The sequence below is a fragment of the Gadus chalcogrammus genome, chromosome 2 (assembly GCF_026213295.1).
Source record: "Gadus chalcogrammus isolate NIFS_2021 chromosome 2, NIFS_Gcha_1.0, whole genome shotgun sequence".
Taxonomy (NCBI): Eukaryota; Metazoa; Chordata; class Actinopteri; order Gadiformes; family Gadidae; genus Gadus; species Gadus chalcogrammus.
The window spans coordinates 20,589,594-20,607,208 of NC_079413.1; the positions used below are offsets into that span (position 1 = coordinate 20,589,594).

General features: G+C 53.5%; 1 protein-coding gene across 1 annotated transcript in view; it reads left to right on the forward strand.

Annotated features, from left to right (window-relative positions):
* The first annotated feature begins 323 nt into the window (after positions 1-323).
* LOC130402422 (trinucleotide repeat-containing gene 6B protein-like) overlaps positions 324-17,615 on the forward strand; it is a 20,809-nt gene continuing 3,517 nt past the window's right edge. Inside the window, exons 1-18 of the mRNA XM_056606578.1 lie at positions 324-643; positions 2,142-2,229; positions 3,097-3,118; positions 3,710-4,126; positions 4,422-6,581; positions 6,852-7,403; positions 7,617-7,784; positions 8,370-8,530; positions 9,087-9,149; positions 9,554-9,721; positions 10,275-10,418; positions 10,895-11,089; positions 11,677-11,793; positions 12,158-12,356; positions 13,026-13,184; positions 13,325-13,492; positions 16,699-16,845; positions 17,503-17,595. Of these exons, the coding sequence (XP_056462553.1) occupies positions 2,173-2,229; positions 3,097-3,118; positions 3,710-4,126; positions 4,422-6,581; positions 6,852-7,403; positions 7,617-7,784; positions 8,370-8,530; positions 9,087-9,149; positions 9,554-9,721; positions 10,275-10,418; positions 10,895-11,089; positions 11,677-11,793; positions 12,158-12,356; positions 13,026-13,184; positions 13,325-13,492; positions 16,699-16,845; positions 17,503-17,595 (4,990 nt within the window). The 5' untranslated portion in view covers positions 324-643; positions 2,142-2,172. The remainder of the gene's footprint in view (positions 644-2,141; positions 2,230-3,096; positions 3,119-3,709; positions 4,127-4,421; positions 6,582-6,851; positions 7,404-7,616; positions 7,785-8,369; positions 8,531-9,086; positions 9,150-9,553; positions 9,722-10,274; positions 10,419-10,894; positions 11,090-11,676; positions 11,794-12,157; positions 12,357-13,025; positions 13,185-13,324; positions 13,493-16,698; positions 16,846-17,502; positions 17,596-17,615) is intronic.

The window sequence follows — 17,615 nt, forward strand, 5'->3', positions numbered from 1 at the left end:
ATGTGTTGAATACAAGTTACAACCATTATTATGAATTCAAATTATTCTAAGACATTATAAATCAAATAACAATGAGCATGCATAGATGTATGTATCTTAAAGATAATATTTCAACATGAGTATGAAAATGTCATTTACCTTTCAACGAATTGTAGGAAGCGCTATGCATGACGTCATGTCAGTGGCGGCCTCCCCCCCTCGGCTTTCTCCCTCCCCTACCCCCTCCAAGCCCTTCTTTAATAGGTCCATGTCCAGCCTCACCCCCTCCCAGCCTCACTTCCTCTTCCCCCACCGCCTCCCTCCCCTCTCCTCCCTCCCCCTCCCCCCTCGCATCAACAACTCGCTGAGACGAGAAGCAAAATGGCCGCCAGTAAGCTAGCCGAGCACACAGCGCCTGACAGTCATCGGGAGGTTCTGCACGGCGTTCTGTTTACAGTCTGAGGAGCGGGAACTCGCAGCGAAGGACTTCTACGAATTCGCATTTCCTTTTTCACGAACCAACGTTTCGCCTTTCCACGATGTCGTTTATTATTCAATTCAACCGCGAAGAGCTAGCTCGCCGCGCTAGCTAGACCTGCTAGCGCTTTACGATCTGCACGAATTTTCTGCACCGAAGCACTTTATGTTTAACGTGATTCCTGAGGTGAGTGTGCATCTTGTTCGACGTTCAACGCGTCGCCTTCGTGTTTCGCCCGACCGCGAATTCGTATCTGCGTCAACTTTTCCAAACGCATTTGTTTTTTATCTTTTCTGTTTCGCTGCGCGGTCGCAGATGCGCTGCGCGAGCAGACAGACGTCACTAAAGTTCTTGGTTTTATTTGACCGTGGCGGCGGACTTCGGGGTTTTATTTCGTGATTGTCGTCTGATTTCGCCCTGGTAGCCAAATAACACGGTTTGGATCCCGCCTAGGGCTCTTGGGGTGGCTATGTCCGTGGGGGGGTCTACGGTAGCATTAGCCTGGGTTCTCCTCGGTACCTAACGGTCCCGGGGTGTAGGGGACACATACCATCAACCAAAACATGGCGTCAATGATGATACCCGTCCGATGTTCATTATTCAAAGCTAATTCCACCACAACGTGGTGGAATAAGTGGTCATATCTCTGATCGTAGGGCCAGAGGGCTGTAGTCCCAGCCTCCTGGAGGTGTCTACAGCAGGCTGTAGTCCCAGCAGCCTGGAGGTGTCTACTCGAGTCTTGGTGTTTACCTGTGGTGCTCAAGCACAGGTTCAATGGACGTGGAGAATGGGGGCATGTTTACGTCTGTTGAACCGAGTGATGCGCCCCCCTGTAGTCGGAGACCGTTAGCTGAGCATCTCGTCCAATACAGTAGGATCTCATACTAGTTCTACGGGCTGTTTACCTAGGACCTCCGCATCAGGGCTGGAACTCATACCAGTGGTAAAGGCTGTGTTCCTTCTTAAAGGAATTGTCGTTTGAAAAATGTCACGCAGTGATCAAGCCAAGAAGAAATCTTTGTTATGTTTGTAACTGTTGATTGTAAGTGTAGACTAGAAGCTCCCTCGTCGTCGTCGACGGTTGAGGCTGGCCTTCATGTTCAGGGCTTTCAACACAGGATAACCTGTTTTTACGTACAGTCACACAATGAAAATGCACTTTTCCCGTTGCTCTTGTGTTGCTTGTTTGTTTTTTGTTGTTCCCTTCGCCTTCCAGAGTCTCGGTTGTAATTGTGATCACAGCCTGATGAATAATGTAAAGGTAGTACTTTTGGCAAACCCCTACTGACTAACATTACAGTTCGACCGGCAGCTGGCAGCGTTGTGGTGTAACTGATTTCATTTCCTTGGGAGGGTTGTCTCGGTATGCAAGGCAGCGTTTCCCAACCGTAGAGTCGCCTGGTTGCGTATAGGGTCGCTGGAAGATTTCTGACTTTTGAAATATTTGACTGTCATGGTGGATATTTAATTAAAAAACCTGGATGAGTTAAGGTACATTATTTAAATTAAGATGACAGAAGATTTCATAGCTAAAAGCAAACTGCTACTAAACTGCTTCCGTGATACGTTGTTGATGTGTGTGGAAGCGTGTATATCTGCTTTCGATCATGGGCCAAAGGTGCTGTACCCCTTGATGTACAGTATACCACATGACTTACCTCCACCTTGTGTTTTACCCCCACAGACGGGAGAGTCAGGACAGGGAACAGCAGTTCATGGAAGACAAGAAAAAGAAGAAAGAGGATAAAAAGAAAAGGGACTCCTCTCAGAAGGTGAGGAGGAAAACTCCACCTTCCACACCTCCACCCCAACCTTTGTCACCTATAACCTTTTCACCTCCACACCTCCACATTCCCCTTATGCATCTCTACCTTTTACATCTCCACCTCCCGGCACCTTAAACTTCTACACCTCCACCTTAAACATATGCACCTTTACCTTCAACACCCTCGCATTAAACTTAGGCCCCGTCCACACAGACCAAAACAGGCGAAAACGATCCGGTTTCGTTTTATGCGGTTCAGGAATATTGTAAAGACGGAGTCATTGCGATACCTCAATGACTTTTTAATGTACAGTTAGTAATTACATTTATCAAGGGGCTTTATTTAAAGCTACAAGAAGAATACAAATAAAATAATAAATAAAAAATTTAACTCAACTCTGACGTCCCCCAGCTTGTTGGGGGCAGGCGTCCTCACGAATGCTAACATGAAACCGCATAGTTCTGGATTGATTTGAAACCACCTCCGAGGGTGGTTTCAGAAATGTGCAGTTTCGGGCACCGGATTCGCCGGCTCCGTCTGGACGGTCGGCTGAAACGCACAAGACTTGTGCGGTTTCACCAAAAAAACGGCTTATGCACCTTTACCTTCTACACCTCAAACGTATGCACCTTTACCTTCTACACTTTCCTCACCTCCACCCTCTACACTTTCCTCACCTCCACCCTCCAGACTTTCCTCTGTGAGAGTCTTCCGTTTCACGCTGCCTCCTCCGCTTACTATCTGCTATCCACACCTGTGTACACTGCGCCGCCTTTCACACCGTAGTAGCCACTCTTTCTGTGCCCTTCACCTTGCACCTCCACCTTTTTGGGGAAGTCACTGATGTTTATGCAAATTCTTTTGTCATTTCAGGTGCCAGACCCAAAAATAAAAGGTAAATTTGCTGTTGGTTGTCTTTTCCTTTTTCTCCAAATAGTTCAGCGCCAATGCACTATGTTTATAAAGGGATTTGTAGTTGGTTTGTGTATTCAGCTAGATTAATGGTATGACCTATGGGAGTGGACCCAGGTGTTTGCTACCGACACCATGTCTGCCTGAACTCTTATCTATTGGTCCCTGCGACTTACCCATGCCACAGCAGAACTCCCAGCATGCACTGCTGTGCCCCGGCGGACCTGGGCCGTAGGGATCCTGAAACGGGCCCTCTGGGACATTGAAACAGGTGTTGAATATCACAATATGATAAAAGGGGTTTTAGGGCAGAGAGGGCTACATTGCATTTATTTGGCAAGTCAATAATGGATCCAACCTTCGTCTACTCAATCCATATACCCTACTGGTGTAGCCTGTGGTGTATAGTATTGATGTGTTTACTTGTTCGTACAAATCCCTCAAATATCGCCACAGTGATTAATAATTGAAGTAACTGTTTTGGGGTCTGGGAATGTCAACAGCCATTTCCCGGGAACCCCCCTGGTGGGCCTCAGCCCTTATTAACTCAAGGTATTCTCCTCTCCGTCTGCAGTGCCAGAAGCAGCCAAGCCCTCCACCATCCAGCCGCCCTTCACCCCGGGCCCCGCCCCCCCCACCTCCTCCCCCGGCGGCGGTCCTGGTGCGTCCCTGCCTGCTCCCGACGGCGGGAACAATGTTAAGCAGCGGGCTGCTGTGGCCACCGGACAGCCCTCCTCCGCCTCCTCTAACTCCTCCTCCTCCTCCTCCTCCTCCTCTTCTGGGAGCCAGGCGACGTCGACGGCCCAGCGCTACATCCCCCGTGAGGTGCCCCCGCGCTTCCGCTGCCAGCAGGACCACAAAGTGCTACTGAAGAGGGGCCAGCCGCCCCTGTCCTCCATGCTGCTGGGGGGCGGCTCAGGGGGAGGAGGCGCTACTCCTCCTCCGCTCTCCTCTCAGTCGGGAGAAACCCCCCCAACAGCTGGACCCATAGGTGAGTGGATTTCGTTTTGTAGGGTGGTTTTGAGCTCAGCCAAATAGTACTGGGTTCGATGCCCTGGTGTCCACGCTGTGTGTTTTTGTAGTTCTGTCAGGGGCTAAAGTTGTTTATTTATGTTATTCATATTCTTTAACTTGTAGGCATACAAGCTAAAGAGCAGGGAGAAAGTAGTTAACGAGCTATTTCTCGAATGAAATTTCCAGTTGGCGAAGGAAAAGATGCCTGTGTTTCAGTGCTTTGTTTGAGAGCGTTTCTCCTGCTCCTCTTCCTCCTCCTCCTGCCGTTGTAGATCTGAACCCCGGTTCATCCTACTCCTCCTCGCCGTCCATCGCTGCTGCTGCTTCTTCTACTACTTCGTCTTATGCAAATTCCACTTGGGGGGCAGGCTCTGGCAGCCAACCCCCCTCTCAGGGCTGGGAGAAGGTGATCGTGGACGGGACTGACCTGGAGGCGTGGCCGAGCATCCTGGGCGGGGCCAAGCCGGGGTCGGGTGGGGCGGGGGGCGGGGCAAGCAGGGAACCGGATCATGCGCCCAACAGCAGTGCCTCATGGAATGAGAGGAATGTTCAGCAGAAGGGAGGGGCTGAGGTCGGGGGTGGCGACCGCCCCTCCTCGCCTCACTCCTCCTCACCCCCATCTCCCCCTCCCCCCTCATCGTCATCGCTCGCTGAATGTGCGGGAGGCTCCCCGTGGGGCTCCTCCCCTTCGGAGTCCGGGACAGGAAGTGATGTGCTTTACAACTCCAACATGTCCCATGTGGGCCCAGGCTCTCAGAAGAGCCCTGGAGGCAGCTGTAGTAGTAGTGGCGGTGGTGGGGGGCAGGCCACGGGCCCGGGCTTCAGCCCCAGCACCAACCCCTCCGCCTGGCCCGCCCTGGGGCCGGAGCAGACCCAGGGCCCCGGAGAGGGTCTCCGCCTGTCCACCAGCCCTCTCCCTCCGTCCTCTGGGAGCCAGCCAGGCCTCCAGCAGCAGCAAGCTGAGGGGCCGGGGGCGGGGGTCACCGGGGGTGGGGAGCCCTGGGGCGGGGCCGAGCGGGGCCCTCAGAGGGGGGCGGGCACCGCCGCGACGGGGCCAGGACCAAATCAAGGAGGCGGTGGAGACGGGGGCGCCAATCGATCGGGCTCCTCCTCCTCGTCCTCCTCCTCCTCGTGGCGGGCCATGCCTCCGACCTCCTCCTCCTCGGAGGTCACCGTGGGAGCCTCCCCGGGCGACGGCTGGGGGGGCGGGGGGCAGAGCCAGGGCGACACCACTGGCTGGGGCCAGCCTGCCAGTCAGGGCGACACCACTGGCTGGGGCCAGCCTGCCAGCCAGGGCGACACCACTGGCTGGGGCCAGCCTGCCAGTCAGGGGGACACCACCGGCTGGGGACAGCCTGCCAGTCAGGGCGATGCGACGGGCTGGGGCCAGCCTGCCAGTCAGGGCGACACGACGGGCTGGGGCCAGCCGAGTGACAGTAGCTCCAACGCTCCTGGGGCATCTCAGGGAGCTGGGGAGGGTGGGGGTACGGGAGAGTCAGGGTGGGGGGGCTCTGGAAACACTGCAATAGGAACTGGAGGGAGCGCCCAGCCCGGGGGGCGGGCCGGGAGCAGCAACAGCAGCAGCAGTAGTGGAGGGAGTGGCGGTGTCCGGGGCGGGGCTTTGCAGGACTCCGCCTCTCCGGCGGTTGCAAGCGGGGCGAAGGCCTGGGACAATCAGACGGCGGAGGAGAAGAGCGCGGAGAGAGGGAGGGCGGAATGGGGAGGAGCAGGGGAAGGCGGGAGGACGGCTGGCGTAGGAGGCGGAGTCACAGGAGATGGGAGTGGCGGAGGCGGAGCACCTAACCAGAAGACGGACGGCTCCGGAGGCCCCGCCTCCCAGCCGTCGCCCAACGCTGAAGTGGCCTTAAAGAGCATGCTGAGTCGCTCGGACCTGGACCCGAGGGTGCTGTCCAACGTGGGCTGGGGCCAGACCCAGATCCGGCAGAACGTGGCCTGGGACATGGAGGCCTCTGCCGCAGCCGCCGCCGCCGCAGGGGGAGGAGAAGGGGGCGGGGGAGGAGGAGGGAAGATCAAAGACAAAAGCTCCTCCTCGTCCTCGTCCTCGTCCTCGTCCACCATCACGACGCGCGGCTCCGGGTATTCTGGGGCCAACGCGGGTCCGAAGGCCACCGAGCCGCCGACTGGCGGCGGCGGTGGCGGCAGCTCGGGTCCCGGGCCCAAGAGGGACGGCTGGGACGGCGCCGGGGCCCACCAGCCCGGCCGGGGGCCCCACATGGAGGCTGGGAACCGGAGGAAGGGCGGGTCGCCGCCGGAGGGGGGCAGCGAGGGGAACCCGGCCAAGAACGCCGGAGGCTGGGGGGGACTGGCCCCCGAGAGCCAGGGGAAACCCTGGGGGGGCGAGGAACCACAAGAACGGAGGGACCACAGAGGAGGTGGAGGAGGCTGGAGAGATGGTGGAGAACAGGGTAGAGGTGGGTGGGGAGGGCCTCCTCCAGAGAGCAAAGGAGCGGGAGGATGGAAGGATGGGCCTGGGGGTGGGGGTGGGGGTGGTGGTGGGGGAGGAGGAGGAGGGGGGGGAGGCGGGGGGAGAGACTGGGGACAGCGGGACTCCAAACCAGGAGGGATGTGGGGAGAGGGGCGTGGCGGCGGCAGGATGCACTCTGACGAAGGCCCGTCCTGGGGGGACGACGGTGGGCCTCAGAGAGGAGGTTGGGGGGGAGGGGACGCTGGAGGAGGAGGAGGAGGAGGAGGTGGTGGGGGGAGCAAGCCCCACCAGGAGTGGGGTGGTGGCAAGCCCCACGGCCCGCCAGCACAGACCCCAAACAGCCAGGTGGCCCCCATGAAGGCCCCCAATCAGCAGCACCAATCACAAGGCCAGCAGCCCGCCATGGCCGGGGGCTGGGGTGGACGTCCGGGCGCCGGCCCGCCTCCGCCCTCCAAGAGCCAGAACCAAAGCCCGGGCTGGACGGCGGGGTCGGTCCCCCGGGCAGCCGGGCCGGGGGCCGGGGGGGTGGACCCCGCGGAGTCCAGCGGGTGGGATGAGCCGTCCCCCCAGTCCATCAGCCGAAAGATGGAGATCGACGACGGGACGTCCGCCTGGGGCGACCCCCAGCGCTACAGCAACAAGAACGTCAACATGTGGGACAAGAACAGTGGCTCCGGCGGCCAGGGGTCTGGAGGACCCGGTCCAGGGGGCCCGGGGGGGCACGGCCCGCAGGGCCCCTCCCCTCCCAACCCCCAGCAGCCCCCCAGACGCCAGCCCCCCAGCAGGGAGTCCGGCAACGGTGGAGTGGGTCAGTACCTTGGCCTTTTTTGGGGGGGTTTATTAAAATATTTTTCTCATACAGATAATGCTTCTAATCCTTATTTTCTTAAATTTGCAATAACGACAATTGAGATATATTCGTCTCTGTTAAGTCAGTAAAATAGCAAGTAATTAAAAATGTATTTGTCTGTGAGCAAGTCTGTTTTTAATTAACCATGTCTTCTTCATGGCGGGGCCTCAGGTATGTGGGGCAAAGGAGGCGGACAGCCGGAGGACGCCAATGCGGGTGGCTGGGGTCAGAGTTCATCATCGTCGCCCTCAGCAGCGCCCGCTGGCTGGGGAGACCCTGAACCTGAGCCAGGGAAGCCGTCCGGTTGGGGGAACCCCTCCGCCAATCCCGGCAAGCCAGGTGAGCCGCAGCTGGTCGGAGTCATCCATCGAATGATGTCATGGATCATCTTGGAAAAGGAAATGTTTGGAATTTGGTTTTGTTTTTAATTTTTCCGGTCTTTGATGCGAGCGTTCAATGCGAATTGTTTTGTACATAACATTGAACTATTCTGCACAAAACTAGCACTGTTGGTTTATCATGTGCTCTGAGGAGCTTTAGTCTCTTAATTGAGTATGGTTGGTCATTTCTGTTCTTCTAGTTTAAAATTAATGTTTTTACTGGTTACGGTTAAATTTTGCTCTTGAAGTGAGTCAATCTCTAAATGGGCATCTGATATGGATCCATTAAGTTAGTGTCTTGTGGCCCCTAAACCTTACCTTTTACTTTCCTGAACCTCCCGTCCGGGATTAATAAAATAAATCTAGACTGTAAAATAATTAATCACCTGTATAACTAACCTATTAAACTGATTAAAGCACCACTGTTATTGAGCTTCAGTATACCTAACCTATGGAATATAGGCTATATGGATTGGCAGTAAATCAAACCTGATGATCTCAAGTTCATCTAAACTTTGCTCCGTGTTTAATTTCTCCCCAAAAGGCCCCAAGTCAGGGGAGGGCTGGGGGTCAAAGGGCGAGGGGCCCGTGGCCGCCTCCCGCCACGCCAGCTGGGACGAGGAGGAGGAGGGGGGCGTCTGGAACAGCGGGGGGTCCCAGGGAGGCTGGGCCCACGGCCACGCCGGAGCCAGGGGCCACGCCAAGGTACGACCACGCACCACGGCGAGCTCGAGAACCACTGTTCAGTTGTGTCGGGCAGCATGCTGCTCGGGAGGTAGAGCGGGTGTGCTGGTAACCGGGAGGTTGCTAGTTTGATCCCCGGCTCCTCCTAGCTTTTACTCGGGTGACCCTAAGCATGATGACTCACCCTGATGGCTTCTGACGAGCTGGCTGTTGCCTTATTTGGTCGTCTCCGCCGTCGGTGTGTGCATGAATGGGTGAATGTGAGGCAACATTGTAAAGCGCTGTATAAAAGCAGTCCATTTACCATTTAAAGAACGTGTATCACGATGATTAAAAAAGCAGATGCTATTACCAAAGGGATTTGATGTGAAGCCAGAAACAGACACAGAAATCTTTAAGGAGAAGGTTTCGACCCTGGTCCCTTTTTGCAGGGATTTGAACCTTCTAGCCACTATTACCCCCCCCCCCCCCCCATAATGCCAGCCCTAGGCGTTTCTTAATCCCAATTCATGCCTCTTTTCCAGGTGGGTTAAGGTATTAAACTGTGTCCTGACATTCTCCCTACTTTACCCCACAGGGGGGCCGTGGAGAGAGCTGGGGTAATCCGATGTCGCGGCAGTTCGCCAACATGGGCCTCCTGGTAAGATGTGCTTTGGTAATCTGTCGATTTAACCCCTTCAGCTCGGACCGCGTTCCCCGTCCCGCCGCGCCCGTTCACGTCTTAAAGGGGCGGGACGCTGATGTGTCATCGCAGGGCGTTTCAAAACACACCCATTAGTGACTGGCTCAAGTGGGTGGGTTGGATCGTGGTCACCCCGCTGGGAGACAGCACCTACTCTAAGGCTGCAGGAGGTGCTCTACCCATCATGCATCTGGGTGGACGCCGCCACATGTCATGTCACTAATGGATAGGTTTTGAAAAGGCTTGTGATGAAGCCTCCACCTGACACATGGTGGTGAACATGGGGCATCTTCAACGGCCGAAAAATCCTGTGGAGAACCATGCAAAGTCAGTTCTGTGTCGCTAATGCGGATGCTCAATAGGGTGACGATCCAGGCGGCGACAAGAAAATGGATCCAGACAAGAGAGGGATGAGTGACTACAACGGAGAGATGCGGAGAGGAGGAAGAGGAGGAGGAGGAGGAGGAGGCTACCGCATGCCTGGCTCTAAAGACATGGCGCCTGGGGACATGGGTCACTATGGAGACAAGGTATGCTGGCAATAAGCCATAGAGGCGACGAGGCTACGGCTATTATCCATCGGATCTATGGAGTGGCACTCTGTACTTCATCCGTAGTAGTCAGTTGAGATAAGAGTTGTTCGGGGTTAAGAATATCAGATATGTTGTGGCGCTAAAACTTTGCCCAATAGTTTTTTTAGATAATTTCATGGGATTTGTTTAATTGATTTATCTATATTCTCATTTGCACTAATCTGTCAAATACTATCGTTTCTGTTAAGTATGCAATGGATAGTCAACAGCATGAGTGTCACTTGTAACATGTTCTGGTGCTAGTGAATCCGTTTAAATGGATATCAATATCTCCACCTGCGTTCTTGTGACAATCCGTTACTAACAAGTTATCCTTGTATCATATAACAACCATAATTGTTTCAATGATGTGTACAATATCATACATAATGATGAACGTGTATTCGCGCACCAATAGTTTCAGATCTCTGACCGTGGGGGTGTGGCTCTGCTTTGGGAGGTCCTGGTTCTGTTGTCGGGGGGTTGACGGTGTCGTTGTTCTCTCCCCCAGATGAGTGGTCATGGGGGGTACGGCGGTGGAGGAGGTGGGGGAGGTATGCCTCCGTCACGAGGCATGCACCAGCCCGTGGGCCATCCCATGACCCCCAACCAGGGTCTACGGGCCCCGGTGCCCCATCAGTACATGTCTGCCCAGGTACCCCCAAAACACCTGCCCACTACGCTTCCACCCGCCACTAACCACTCCCATCCAGGTTCACCAGCATTGCACGCACCTGTGATTGACCGGCAGGATGAATTCCTGGGCCAATTAGGGAAGAGATGCCCTGAATGTTCAGAAATGAGTCAAGGGTATAAAATGGAAGTGGTCTCGTCCAGAGGCAGGTGCAGTCGACTCAAGAGTTATTCAAAGATGACATCTCGTTAACTTATAGTTGAAGCATGGCTCGGGCGATTCTAAACAATAACCCTAAAATGATGGCTATTAAAACGTACGTACAAGGCTTTTAACCAAAGCAGCTTTGCAGTGAATTCAGATCGTGGAAGGTCTTGTAGATCTTGTGAATGGAGACAGGCCATGAACATTGGGAATCTCCCATCTGGGAGTAGACACTCGCGTCTTTCTACCTGCCTACCTGGGCCGCTCATGACCTCCCCTCCGCTGTCTCTCAGGTCCCAGGGTCCATGATGAAGCAGATGCCGTCGCCTGGCAACAGCCTTGGCGGGGGAGGTGGAGTGGGCGGGGTGGGTGGGGGAGGAGGAGGAGGAGGAGCAGGAGGAGCAGGAGGCCTGTTCCCCCCTCAGCTGTCCCCGCAGCAGTTGGCCATGTTGAGCAACATCTACCCTCACGTCCAGCAGTTTCACCTGGTGAGCTCCCCGCTCGGAGCCCAGTGGCTCACCGCACGTTCTGTCGGGCTGTCCTCGTGTGGCTGGCTTCTGATTGGCTGACTGGCTGCGATTGGCCTTTTGATTGTCCACCTGGATAAAGAATGCTTTCTTCTAAATTATTTCCGAGACCAGGCGTTTGAATCGGTTGAGTGATAATACAAGCTCTCGGAAGCATGCACGTTTTCTGAATTTGAGTTAATGTGCTCCCAACTATCACTACAAGTTGAATATGTGCACAAGTTGCTTAACTGAGTATGGTTTGTGGTTTCTGATGGACACACTGTGTGGTGGGTCATCACTGTCCTCTGATTGGCTGACTGTGTGGGGTGGGTCATCACTGTCTTCTGATTGGCTAACTGTGTGGTGGGTCATCGCTGTCTTCTGATTGGCTGACTGTGTTTGGTTGGTCGTCAATGTGTGCAGATTGGTCTGTTTCGCACTGTGGTCTTCTCTCTATCAACTTTCTTTTCACCTTCAAGTGACCTGGCTTTTTTTTGAACGGCAATACTTAAGCTTCTGAATGATTCACTAGACCAGACTTTAATGAGTGGTGTCGTAATCTGCAGGCGTGTCAACTCCTCCTGCAGCAGCAGCAACAGCAGCACCAGCAGCAACAGCAGCAGCTGTTGCAGAACCAGAGGAAGTTCCCCCAGCCCCTCCGCCAGCAGACCGACCCCCAGCAGGTGAGACCCCACAGAACCACACACACACAGGTTTCCTCGTCCAACCCCCCCCCCCCCCCCCCCCCCCCCCCCTTTCGACAATTTACACATCTTCATTGTAAGATCCCCTCTCAGGGGGCCTACGAAACCTCTCAGCCCCAGGGCCCAATGGCAGGTTAATGCAGTGGATCATTCTCATAAGCTTTGAAAATGAGAGATTTGCCACACTGATATCCTTATCCATTGAACCGTGTAGCACATATATTGTTTATAAAGCATATTACATATTCATACACATATTTCTATAAAGAGATGCGTCCTCCGATATAGCATGTATTTATAGTGGTGGTGCAGGGCATGACTGTATGACTGGTGTTCCCTACAGTTGGCCAGGCTCATGGCTGTCCTTCAGCAGCAGAGACAGCAGCAGGGTGGGGGGGGAGGAGGGGGAAGCTCCAAGCTGTCTCCCTCCCACCTGGGGGGAGGAGGCCTCCCCAAGCAGTCCATGGACCCTCTGGGTCACCCCGGGGGCGTAGGGGTCTCCCTCTCCGACTTCCACGCTAAGACCCAGGCCATGTACTCTGGTGAGTCCCCCGCAGGCAGCCTGCTTTCATCCACAGAGACTTGGCAATAAGTACATTTGTCAGGAGGAAGAGGAACAATATTTCGTAAGGATGTTTATATAAACAAGTGCCAAGCCCTAACAATCGTTAGCTGAACGCTGTATGCAATAAAGATGGCTAGGATAAGATGTCCAAACAAAGTCCACTATTTGGTTTAGTCGTTCTTGGCAGACGCGTTCATCCGAAGCATCTTTGCGGTGAATTCAGACCGTGGAAGATATTGGAGGCACTTTGCAAATTTGGGACTTCAGGTCGACCGTTAACATTGGGATTCGAACCCTCCACATTTCGGCTGGCGGTTTGAGCACCCAAACCACTACCCCTGTCAACAAGATACAAGATTGTCCGCAGATTGCAGTTGAAGGCATTGATGCTAGTCAGCATGTCCCTGTACGACCGGGGCTCATCTCTGCAGCTGTTTGCTGTTCTCACAGCGTCCACTAGAGGGCGCTGTCCTCTGTAGAGCATGTACTGGTATTGGTGACACTGGTAGGGATGGTAGTCATGAAGGGGGTGATGTTAGTGATGATGGTGGTGATTGTGAGGTGTTGGTGGTGATGAAGATGGTAGCGATGACACTTGGTGGTGATGGTAGTGATGAAGGTGATGATGATGTCGTCTTTGTGTCAGGTCTGGCGCCGGGTGGGAACCTGTCGGGCCTGGACCAGGGCGGGGGTCCGGGGATGAAGGACCCAGGTGGGGGGCAGCAGTCTCGCTTCAAGTGGATGATGGAGGGCCACTCGCCCTCCTCCCCCTCGCCGGACGCCATCGCCGCGATGCACAAGAACGGTACGCCCCGCCTACAGCAGTGTCTCAGACTGAGGGCCCTTGACGATGGATCACTACGCTCCTACCGGGGCCCAGTCCGTTTACCATAAGCGATGTCTGCCTTGTCTCAATTTCTGTTCTCTGATCCCCCTCTCCTCAAGGCCCCATACCCAACCCCATGAAGAACAGGGGAGGCTCCCCGTACTCCCAGTACGAGATGATGGGCCCCGAGGGCCTGGGCCTCCCTCCCCAGGGACCCATGGACCACTGGCACCGCAGCCCCGGGACCAAGATGCCCCACAAGCCGGGCCCCCCCAGCTGGCCCCCAGGTGACCCTCCCCTCCGATACCGAAGACCCCCTTACCTGCTGGTCTAGAGACCATCCTGGTCCTGGGACCTCACTTCCGCTCTCGCTACACGAATCAGTCTGGCTCCACCTAGATATACAGAAATGACAACGTAATCTGGGCCAATCAGGGACTGCGTCGTCGTCGTTGTTGACGTATAAGGGCCAATCAGCAGGCATGAAAACCACTCACCTTTCGGCGAAATTCGCCGTTTTGAAACGAAAATAGGTGACCTCCATGAATCGTGTAGATTCAATGAAAAAATATTTAGGGGGGGGGGGGGGGGGGGGGTAGGTTCAGAGGCCGGCCAGTTTATAGTCCTCCGTAAAGTGCTGTACTTAGACACGGAGAGCCTGTCGGAGAACCTCTCCGTAGTTTACGTGCGCATCCAATATTTTTTAACAGTCGGTGCAACAGAGACGGTAAGGGCTGTGATTGGTCCTCTAACAAAATCATTTCCGGAAACGCTACTCGGTTTGACTTTGGACCTTATTTACTTTGTACGTTGTTTACTTTGCACAGGACCAATAAAATACCAAATAGGATTTTTAAAAGCTTTGGAAGTTTATTTACAAAACTATTTACAAATATTTTGTTGTCAACATATAAGATCGATCGGGCGGAGAATTGCAATGCGCATCCGACATCCCGACGGAGAACTTTGAATGCGGCGCGTCGTTAGACCTGGGCATTCGAGGCTATAGCCCCGGATCGCTGTGCCGTTAAAAAAAACAATGCTGAAATTAGCCCCGTAGAGTTTACTTCTTTGTGATTGAATTACCAGCAGCCACAGATGTTGCGAGTGAAAACCGCAAAATTCTGTCCATGTATCCCATGTATGGGATAGATGTCCATGTATGGGCAGATTTAGAATAATTTGTTGCGAAATGTTGCAAATTCAACGTCGGTATTCTTTCTTCTCTATGCATAGCGCATCTCGTCGATATTGCTGTTTCGTGCTGCCAGCCTTTTAGTGAGATCAGAGAGTGTTGAGAAGGACAGTACCAAAATATCTTTGGTAAGATGGATATAAGGGAGACCCGCAGTGAATTCAACCCGGTCCACTGGACATCGGGTAGGTGCATGACAGTGGTACCGTAAAACGTCAATAGCCCGGGCTATTATTTGTTTTCTATCACTGAACTTTCGAACAAAACTCTTGCTCAGCAACGATGGGAAATAGCCTACTATCAAATGCATTATTTAAACCAGTATGAATATTACCGTAGGCCTACATGTTTACCAGGCAGTTGAATAACGCCTGCACACACACACAGGCACGCACGCACGCACACGCAGAGTGGTAATCGGGAGAGTTGGGAGAATTCCCTGTGGTCCGTTAACGTAATCGGGGGGCGCCGGGTCAACGTCGCAACCAATTCGATTTTGTCTAGAGGGGAGTAACTGAGCGCCCCCTCCCGAAGTGGTACAGCCCAGGTCGGCCTTGAACTGCGATTGGTCAGAAAGACTTAACAGCTAATGACAACATTGAACTCTCATGCAGGCTCGAACAGAGTGACACACAAACACACACACGCATAGTTTTTCACCCTCTCGGTATCCAGCTTGTTCCAAGCTTAAAGCACCCAGGCTACTATGCGGCGAGCTGGGGCTCTCATGTTCTCCCCTGCTGTGTATTCCTATTCCACATCCCCTGCCATCCAGTTGTCATACGATTCATGCAGACTAGTTTTGAACGGCTGATTCCATGGATGTACTTTGCGTGTGCCGTGTTTTCCCGCCGATGTGGCGAAGCTGTATGGTTATGCTGTTGAGAGCTTAAATAAATGCACTATATAAGTTGACTAGGAACAATTATGGAAGTTTAACATTTTGTTCAGCACATTTGACAACTGACAGATGCAATATTGTAGCCAGTGAAAATCGCAAAATTCTGACTTGTACATTAATGGGCAAATTTAGAATCATTAGTTGCAAAATGTTGCAAATTTGATTCTCTATGCAAAGCCCATCATGTCGATATTGCTGTTTAGTGCTGCTCTAGTTTGCACTGATTCAGGAAACCCGCAGTGAATTCAACCCGGTCCACTTGACATCTAGGCGCATGAGTGTTTATTTGGCTACAGGCTTTTCTAATGTCTCATTTTGGCTGCTGTATGTGGTGCACTTTCCTATCCATAACGTAAACATTAACCTATTCAGTAGGCCTGCCCCGACGTGAGTCAGACATGACGATTTGTCTTGCCTTTACTTCTCAAACTACGTGACAATTGCATGTTCATCAGCCCGATTTTCAAATTTCCTCGGGGGAGAAACCCCCAAACCCCCGTTTTAAAAGGACTCTTCTGGGCTACAGCCCCGGATGTTTTCAATTGCTAGCGACGCTCTTCTCCGTAGTCTGTCTTCCACTCGTCACCCAGCGGTGTGTACCGTTCAGACAACACGAATCTCAGATATTCCACCACGATTTAACATGTCACACGGTCGGAAGACTGGCCACACTATAAGATTCACTTTTTGCAAGATATTTAGACCCTATTGGACCCCCCTAGAGGGATAATATCCTTCTCACCTTTTTCACCCCTGCCCCGTTTTCATGCCTGAATCAGGGACTGCATCGTCGTTGACGTATAAGGGCCGATCAGGGACTGCGTCATGGTTGATTACGTTAAATACAGGCCGCCGATGGCAGCGGTATTGTCTTCCTGAAGCACTGAGCGGTAATGATAACATTAGCAGAGTCAACACAGCCAAATGTGCAGTTATTGCTGATGAAGACTCGATAAGAAGCGGTTATCAAGAACCAGTCTGCACTCGCAGTTTCTAGGCGGGAAAATCATTTTTGGACGATTTGAACCGCGCACCGTGAAGCCGCCACGTGTTTCGTCACGCTGATTGGCTGAAGGAGTTTGTCTGTCTAGGCAACTCCTGCCCAGACTGATTCTTGTAGTGCAACAGGATGTGAGGTCACGTGATCAGGATGGTCTCCAGGCCATCTACCTACCAGTTCATGACCTGTTTACATACTCACCTTTATTTGGATACTTTTATCGTCCCACAAAATGAGGTTTGGTTTTCCCCAGTGGTCAAAATACTGAAGGCAACGATGTTGTTGTAACGGTATATCATTATTTTTTTCTCTAAGCCAATCACGGGCCTTGTTGCATCTCCTCTTTACCTTCCCTGCTCCCGAATGATGCTGATGCTGTCTGTCGTCATGGTTACAGAGTTCCAGCCCGGCGTGCCCTGGAAGGGGATCCCGAGCGCGGGGGACCCCGAGTCCGACCCTTTCATGACCCCTGGCAGTGTGATGAACCCCCCGGGCCCGCAGAGCCTGCAGGACTCGGACCACCCGCTCCTCCGTGACAACACTGGTACGTCGATGTTATTACTTTTGCGCGGCAACGCCTGTCCGTCCCTTTTTATTATTGTTGTCAGTCCCGTTACGTTGTTCATCAACCCCGTCATGTTATTGGTTGACAATCAGTGTTGGTCGTCAACCTTATTCCTGATAAGTTGTTGGGGTCCACCCTGTTACGTTGCTGGGGTCCACCCCGTTACGTTGTTGGGGTCCACCCCGTTACGTTGTTGGGGTCCACCCCGTTACGTTGTTGGGGTCCACCCCGTTACATTGTTGGGGTCCACTCCGTTACGTTGTTGGGGTCCACCCCGTTATGTTGTTGGGGTCCACCCCGTTACGTTGTTGGGGTCCACCCCGTTACGTTGTTGGGGTCCACCCTGTTACGTTGTTGGGGTCCACCCTGTTACGTTGTCCACCCTGTTTTGTTGTTGGGGTCCACCCTGTTACGTCGTTGGCGTCCACCCTGTTACGTTGCGGGTTGCCAGCCCTGGGACCAACAACGGCTGGTCTCATTCGATATGATTTAGATTAACTTAATATATGTTGTTCTGGTGTTGTATGCGTGTGTGATACTGGTGATGTAAACGTGTTATATGCGTGTATCATACTGGTGTTGTGCATGTGTTTCGTACTGGCGTGTTTTATACTGGTGGTGTTTCTGGTCTCCCAGGGCCAAACTGCTCCCTCCCCACCTCGCTGCCTTCCTCCGGTGCCTGGCCGTACAGTGCCTCCGACGGCCCCCTGGCCAACGCCCACAGCTCAGGTACCCCGTCCTACACGCAC